At 42.0% G+C, this 8,028-nt stretch overlaps 1 protein-coding gene across 1 annotated transcript; it reads right to left on the reverse strand.

Moving 5' to 3' along the window:
- Positions 1 to 814: 814 nt before the first annotated feature.
- Positions 815 to 6,938, reverse strand: C8H9orf153 (chromosome 8 C9orf153 homolog). Its single transcript, XM_086416900.1, has 3 exons — positions 6,855 to 6,938; positions 4,665 to 5,157; positions 815 to 1,076 (listed from the first exon to the last, which is right to left on the reverse strand). The coding sequence occupies exons 1-3, from the start codon at positions 6,918 to 6,920 to the stop codon at positions 853 to 855; spliced, it is 783 nt and encodes a 260-aa protein (XP_086273026.1). The 5' UTR covers positions 6,921 to 6,938; the 3' UTR covers positions 815 to 852.
- Between the last annotated feature and the right edge of the window lie 1,090 nt (positions 6,939 to 8,028).

Below are 8,028 nucleotides of genomic sequence, written 5' to 3' on the forward strand. Positions count from 1 at the left end.
AGAGTTATCATTATTATTATTTTATTTTCAAAGAAAATATTTTTTCCCAAGATTTCCAATTTGTTCTTTTTCCAATTTTCTTCTTGCTTCATAAATGCTAGGTCCTCCCTCATGTTTTCAGGCAGTTAGCGTGTTATTTTTTAAGTTCTCAGAATGATCTCTATAACTTCAGTTTTCAATTCTTCCATTTGCTGAATTTACTATTTTTATGATAATGGACTTCTTCATATGCCTAAAATATTTTAAGAGTTATTTTTGCTTAGGAGTTCACATTCTGAAGGAGATCAGCCCTGGGATTTCTTTGGAAGGACTGATGCTAAAGCTGAAACTCCAGTACTTTGACCACCTCATGCGAAGAGTTGACCCATTGGAAAAGACCCTGATGCTGGGAGGGATTGGGGGCAGGAGGAGAAGGGGACGACAGAGGATGAGATGGCTGGATGGCATCACTGACTCGATGGACGTGAGTCTCAGTGAACTCCGGGAGTTGGTGATGGACAGGGAGGCCTGGCGTGCTGCGATTCATGGGGTCGCAAAGAGTCGAACACGACTGAGCGACTGATCTGATCTGATCTGATCACCTTCATATGCACTCTTCTTTTCATACGATTTAAATTACCTCAGCCCTGGTCCAGATGGGTTTCAGCAGTCCAAACCAGGCATTATATTAGCAGACCAATTTAGATCTTTTACTCCATAATAATGGTTTAATATTGAACCTTATGTGCATATTTTATAGACTCGGTTCCTATTTTCCATGGGGCCACTGCTTCTTTGCTTTTCATGTATAAATTCACTGCTCTCAAAAGGAAGATCTGTATCTAAGATGTTTTAATGAACTATATATTTCATTTAAGAAGGTGATAACGTTTTTGGGTAATCAACTTTAGGATAAATGACCAGAGACTTATGAACTAGAGGTGGGGAAAGAGGATGCGGCAACTGCTGGCTCCCCACAAATCTCTTCTCGCTGTCATTCTTAATGTCTGAAAACTCATCCGAAATGCAGCGCTTCCACTTCACAAGCCCCTTGTAAAACTTCCATTCCAGATCCCTTAGATCCATGAATTGTTTTGCTGAAAAGAATCATATTTTCAAAGAATCACACAATGGCCTTATTTAACCTTCAGTTACTTAGAGATGCTTCATGAACAGAATGAACCTTTGATGAATTCAAGTCCCCTTTTCCCTTGTGTTTCTGAACTTTCTGAAGAAATCTGTTTCTGAAGTTTTGTAAACTAAGGAGGAACCTATATTGTTCATCTCATCTAAAGCCGTCTTCCACATGGGAAATAGAGTGGGCCTGGCTGGGCCTGGCTAGGCCTGGAGTGGACTTTGCAGGGCCATCACAGGTAGAGGTGTCTCCTCTGGTGAGAATCGAGAGAGTACAGAGGTCTATAGGACATAGAAAAGGATCCTAATGTGTGGTTAAGATGAGTGGAAAGACTGATCACAGTATATTTGTTAGTGTCATTTCTCCCAAGACACTAGTGTAAGCCCTGAGTATAACAGGGCAGTGCTTTAGCTAGAATCTGGTTGTTTTCCCTTCACTTTCAGGACCTGCCAGCTTAGGGCATCATTAGTAGTTTCAACCTCTTCATGGAGGTAATGAACCATGAAAAACTCAAGCCAACATATACTACGCAGTCCCCTCCTCAGCAGCCATTGCCCTTTCCCTTCCCTTCTTTTCATGGCTAAAAACAAAAAGAACAATAAAAAGCAAGATCTTAGGCAGGGGCTTGGGTGGAAAACCTGAGGCCAAAGAGCAAATAGGAGTGTAAAGAATATCAGGAGAACAGGAGAAAATGGGTCAAGCAAACAAGCAGGTGGGCTGGTCTGTCTCTCGTGGGTGACTCTAGCATCCTCCCTGTGTGGTGATATTTGAGCAGGTCACCTGTGGCCGAGATACCGCCCCTGCCCCAGTCAGGCCCCCACCCCTGGGAAGGGTTTGAGTTTCCCCAGGTCTGCGAGATAGGAAGTCTGTATAAATATTCTACACATGCCTAAAGTAGCAGACAGGGGCCAGGGACTGTGCTTTGATTCAGATCTGGCCATAGTGTTCAACGGCCTGTCCTAGGGCCCAGTTGCCAAGGTTGAGGGAATTTGACAGGATCTCAGCAGGCCTGGAATAGCAGGAAGGGCAGGGATATTTGGTGAGGTCATTCAGTTCAGTTCATTTGCTCAGTCGTGTCCGACTCTTTGCGACCTCATGAACCACAGCATGCCGGGCCTCCCTGTCCATCACCAACTCCCAGAGTTTACCCAAACTCATGTCCATTGAGTCGATGATGCCATCCAACCATCTCATCCTCTGTCATTCCCTTCTCCTCCAGCCCTCAATCTTTCTTAGCATCAGGGTCTTTTCAAGTAAGTCAGCTCTTTGCATCAGGTGGCCAAAATATTGGAGTTTCAGCTTCAACATCATTCCTTCCAATGAACACCCAGGACTGATCTCCTTTAGAATGGACTGTTTGGATCTCCTTGCAGTCCAAGGGACTCAAGAGGTGAGGTAATAGAATGCATGATATTGATTAGTGAAGAGCTTTATGTTGTGATCTGTGGTGGACACCACGGGTTGGTTCACTCTATACCGAGTATAATCCTTTTCAGCCTTCCTCTCCTCAGAAAGTTCGAAGCTAGGATCTCTATTGACCAGCATTCCTTGCAGTAATGGGTGGCTATGGGACACAATTCTGGCCAAGAATATGTGTGGAGAGGTCACCTGAGAAGGGGTGTTCTGAGGAAGCATTGCTTTCCTATTAAAAGAGGACAGAAGTAGCCAGTATGGCTCTTTCTCTTAGCCCCCCTTCCTCCCTGAAATGTATCCATAGCACCTGGAGGTACATATAATTTTAGCCATGAAGACAAAAACCACACACAAAAAGATGGGGAGCATGGGTTCTTGACAACACCAAAAAGCTTTGCTCTTGCTCTTGTCTGCCTCCAGATGGAAAAATTAAAAAAAAAAAAAAAAAAAACTCATTTGATTTTTTCTGTTATTTTTCATAAAACACATGTCTAATCTACATAGTCCTGTAGGATTTATCCAGAGCAAGAGAAGCTCATGTGATAAGAGAAGAAGAAAATGTCAGCACCCACACCCTTTTCCTCCCCCAGTTCTTGGAGCTAGTAAGGATGTGTTCTATAATATTCTTTGGTATATCAGGAGTCCTCAAGTTCTCCTGGACTGAGGAAGATTTAGGGACTGGCTGACTGATACAATAATAGCAATAACAAGCAATATAGAACAGTAAAAGATGAATTGTTACAATTAAACCTAATTACTGGATGTTCCTCATACGGATGCATACTTGGCTTCATGCATACTCCTTGGATAGACAGGCCATGTCTCAGAGATTCTGCCTCCATGATCTCAGGAAATGAATTCATGGAGGCAGAAGAGAGATTTTAATATAGAGTCTGAAAGGGCACATGAGAGAACTCAGAGGAAAGGACAATTAGGCCCCTATGGGTGGCAAAGCTGCAAATGTTTCAGACCTATCAAACATTCAAAGCCTTTAGGACTTCTTTAGTAGGCATTTTGCAAATTCTTATTGATTCTCAATACTTTCTATGCTTTTTAGTCTCTGGGCATACTTCACCTATGTACTTTTGTGAACTATCTAGGCCATTCCTACAGTTTCCTAGTTTCCACTCTGCCTGGGCTCCATAGCATACTAGATGTGACTCTGCAAAGGAATTTGAGACCCGAATTAGGCTCTGTCAAGACTTCAATGCAGGGAATTACAGTGAAGATTCTTCCAGCATCTTGGACCAAACATGATCAGAGTAATCAATACATTTCTTTAAATGCGTTCCTTCAGATACTACTTTTAATATAACAATGGAGGTGCCAAAATATTTGCTGGTTTTGAGTCAAGAACTTACTTCAGAAGGTCTCAAATATTTTATCGTTGATTTAACATATTTTTATAGCTACAGAGAATAACAAGATATAATTTTCCTTGCTTACATAATGAAAATGGAAATCTTAAGAAGACACCCTATCCTTGCTAAAACTAACCATTGTATGTTTTGTAACATTTTAAACTTTCTCTGTGTGGCCTTTGGCTTTATATGGGTGTATCCCTATTCAAAACTCAGATATGGCTTGCTTAGAGTTCATTCACTCAGAGGTCCCTCACACTCTCCATTAAAAATAAGGAGGAAAGGAAGGAAGGAAGAAAAAGAAAAAGGAAGAAAGAAAAAAAAATCAGATATGAAGTTTCTTTCTGTTGTTTGTGTCCTGTTGATAGCCTTGATGCAATAATAACTCAAGGATAAACGTTTGTGAAAAATATTTTTAGAAACCTCCAATTGCAGTTGAGGTAAGATACTTAAGAAACGAAAACAATTGCTTCATAAATACTTGACTTATTCATCAACCTGGAAATGATAGTGAGTCCAAGTTTAACTGGCTCACTTTATAAATGTTTAAATGCTGTGCCTCAGTAGCACACCCTTTCAGGGGTGAATCTGAGACGTGGCCCTCAAAGTTTGATTCCCTGTTCTCTATTTCCCTCATCAGTATAGGCAGCGGGTGCATCAGCTCTGAACCTCAAAACTGCACGACTCCCTTGGATCAAGGACGCTAGGAACCAGGGTACAACTTGCAGTCAGAGTCCACTCATTTCCTTCCACATGGCCTCATCTGTTTAGATTACCTGGATCGATGAGGAAGTATTTAGGGGCTTTATCTTCAAAGATAAACTTCTCTGGCGAGACACAGGGAATGCCCAGCCTGCACAGAATTTTGGTGCTCTGAATCTTCTTCCGTATGGTGACCATTGACACGGATTTGGAGTGATCGATGAGAATCTCATAAGGAAAAGTGTGCACGGGAGGGGGGATCCCATACTCAGAGATTCTCTGCTGGGATTTAGAGAGTCTCTCCACGGGGGAGAGGGACCTGGTAAGCAAGCTGCGGTGCAGGAGCTCAGTCATGGACTCCGGCCGCTCTTCTCTTCTCACCACCTTGCACGTGAAAACAGGTAAGGAATCATCTGCTCTCCCATCAGTCCCCCCGGTTCCATTCAGGAAATGCTTTTGACTGAGCATTCTCTGTGCTTCACCAGGTGAAATACAGTGCATTTTCAGGAGATTCAATTTCTTGTTCTCCTTATTAAAATTCTCAGCAAACGCATATAATTCTGGCAGCTGTAGGAAAAAAGAAGTGGGGAATCAGGAGATTGATCAAAATGTCATTGTCTGATAGGCTCAAAAATCCTAGAACAAATAGGACAACGATCCTACAAACAGAAACATCTATCTTTGAAAGATAACTTTGCCTGACTAAACAAAATCAATTGTGGGTCGAATTTGTCGAATTCAGAAGGTTGACAGAAGGTCGAATCGTAGATTGAGTCCCAAAAGGGTATTGTTTTTGTTAGGGGAAGCACACTGACTGAAACCGCCCACCCTGGCCAGGCCCTTTAGTAACCATCCACATGAGTTGTTTTATGACAGGAGATCCTGGTAAGGAATAAGGAACTAATAAGCCACCACCAACTAGAAGAGTTCGGGAAACGTCAAAAGGAGACACCGCGTGTCCCATCCACTTCCCAGAATCCCTCTCGCTAGCATCCATCTTGGCTGGGCGATGTGTGCGCCACCAGGAAAGACTCTGAATTAGAATGATTGGCCAAAGAGAACCCAGAAACTAATCCTATCACCACAAAACCCGAGACTGCGAGCCACGTGGCAGAGCAGTTCTTCCGGGTTCCCTTACCCTACTGCTCTCCACCCGGGTGCTCCTTCCCAATAAAATCTCTTGCTTTGTCAGCATGTGTCCCTTTGGACAATTTATTTCCAAGTGTTAGACAAGAGCCCAGTTTCGGGCCTTGGAAGGGGTCCCCCTTCCTGCAACATTTTGACACATTGTTAATCCTGTGAACTAAAACGAGCCCATTAGACTTGGATTCTAATGTCTTTAAGATCTTTTCAACTGTAAAATTCTATGAGTGATTAGGGAGAGAGACTGCTGTGAGGGTTGGTGACCTCTGTTTTGAGTAAAGCTATATTTCCTTCTCGCTTTCCTGCTGGCTCTACAGTAAAGAATCCGCCTATAATGAAGAAGACGGGATTTGATTCCCTGGGTTCGGAAGATCCCCTGGAGGGGGAAATGGCAACCCACTCAGTTTTCTTGCCTGAGAAATCCCGTGGACAGAGGAGCTTGGTGGGCTACATTTCATGGGTTTGCAAAAGAGTCAGACATGACTGAGCAACTCAAGAACATATTTCTTTGAAGGAAGAAAGGGAGCCGAGCTAATCTAAATATCAAAACCTCACCCTGGTGTCCAAAGGCCTTGAATGTTCAGGAATGCCATGCAAAGGAAGCTGTAATTGTCCTTATTCACTGGAATATTTTACCAAAGCACATGGGTTTGTGGAGTGGCTGACAATGGTTGTTGGCAGAAGACAGAAGTCTTCTCTCAGAGTACCCTTCTCTATCTAAAATCCTGTATTGAAAAAAAAAATAAAGTTCCTAGAGTATCCTGCCTACTAATTCTGTTATTCCTAACAGGCTCTGAGGCCTTTGATTGGAAGGCCAGCAAGGCTGAAGTGAGAGCCTGCTTTTGGGCAGCCGAGTTTCCCTTCAGTCCTGGTCAACTCTCTTGCAAGAGCAGCAGATGGGAAGGAGGCTAAAGTTGGCATAGGGCTCTTTCACAGGCATTGCCATCACCATGAAGACATCTGAGCACTCCTGCAGGCAAGTGCCTCATTTTGCTGTGACAATAAAGGGTAAGTCACTGGAGTGAGATTTTTGTGTTCTCAATGGCCCATCGCTGGGTAAACAGGAGTTGGAATTTGAACAATTCTTGAATGTCAAGTATCCTGTACTCTTAAGTACATACCGAGCATGTCAGAGATTCATCTTCTTCACCCTCTTTACTCGGATCCATGTCTCTGTTGAAGGACATTGTGCCTTGACTTAAGTCTCTGATTCCTAAAAGATCAAAATAAGGGAATACCAAAAGAAAGATGAAAAATCAGATAAACTACAAGAGAGAAAGGTAACACTAAGTCTTCAGAAGGTTGTAAGACACCTTTAAATTTATACCATTTAAATATTTCTTTTGTTGTTTCCTTACTCTGTCAGTCAAATTAATGATGTTTCAACCAAATCTTTTTTATGAAACACCTCAAATTTTTATGCAACATGTATTTTTAGGCATTTAATACTAGTTCAAAGAATTCTATATGGACTGTTCGATTTTCTTAGGTCTATATTTTTTAATCAAATTCAGTTCCTCTGAATATTAACTCACCTACCCCCTTATCCATAAAAAGTATTTTTTATTCAGGAAAAAAAGGCTAACAATAATGAAAACAACAATAATTAATGTTTTGAAATAATTTGCTTTGGGCCACATATAGAGGAGGCACTTTACATATGGGATTTTGTTCAACCCATTTTGAGAGACTAAAAATGGCCACAGAACATTTACAGTTAGCCTCATGGATAAGAGGTGCCCAAACACCCTCTTCCAACAACACAAGAGAAGACTCTACACATGGACATCACCAGATGGTCAACACCGAAATCAGATTGATTATATTCTTTGCAGTCAAAGATGGAGAAGCTCTATACAGTCAGCAAAAACAAGACTGGGAGCTGATGTGGCTCAGATCATGAACTCCTAATTGCCAAATTCAGACTTAAATTGAAGAAAGTAGGGAAAACCACTAGACCATACAGGTATGACCTAAATCAAATCCCTTATGATTATACAGTGGAACTGAGAAATAAATTTAAGGGCCTAGATCTGATAGAGTGCCTGATGAACTATGGAATGAGGTTCATGACATTGTAGAGGAGACAGGGATCAAGACCATCCCCATGGAAAAGAAATGCAAAAAAGCAAAATGGCTGTCTGGGGAGGCCTTACAAATAGCTGTGAAAAGAAGAGAAGTGAAAGGCAAAGGAGCAAAGGAAGACTTAAGCATCTGAATGCAGAGTTCCAGAGAATAGCAAGAAGAGATGAGAAAGCCTTCCTCAGCGATCAATGCAAAGAAATAGAGGAAAAC

The sequence above is a fragment of the Bos grunniens genome, chromosome 8 (genome assembly GCF_055505025.1).
Source record: "Bos grunniens cultivar Pamir isolate PY7600 chromosome 8, Bosgru_T2T1.0, whole genome shotgun sequence".
NCBI lineage: Eukaryota > Metazoa > Chordata > Mammalia > Artiodactyla > Bovidae > Bos > Bos grunniens.

Coding starts and splice junctions, on each gene's coding strand:
- C8H9orf153 (XM_086416900.1), bottom strand. CDS start 6,920: ATGTCCTTCAACAGAGACATGGATCCGAGTAAAGAGGGTGAAGAAGAT. Junction 5,158..6,854: donor ATGAATCTCTGACATGCTCG/GTATGTACTTAA, acceptor TTTTTCCTACAG/CTGCCAGAATTATATGCGTT. Junction 1,077..4,664: donor ATACTTCCTCATCGATCCAG/GTAATCTAAACA, acceptor GATTCTTTTCAG/CAAAACAATTCATGGATCTA.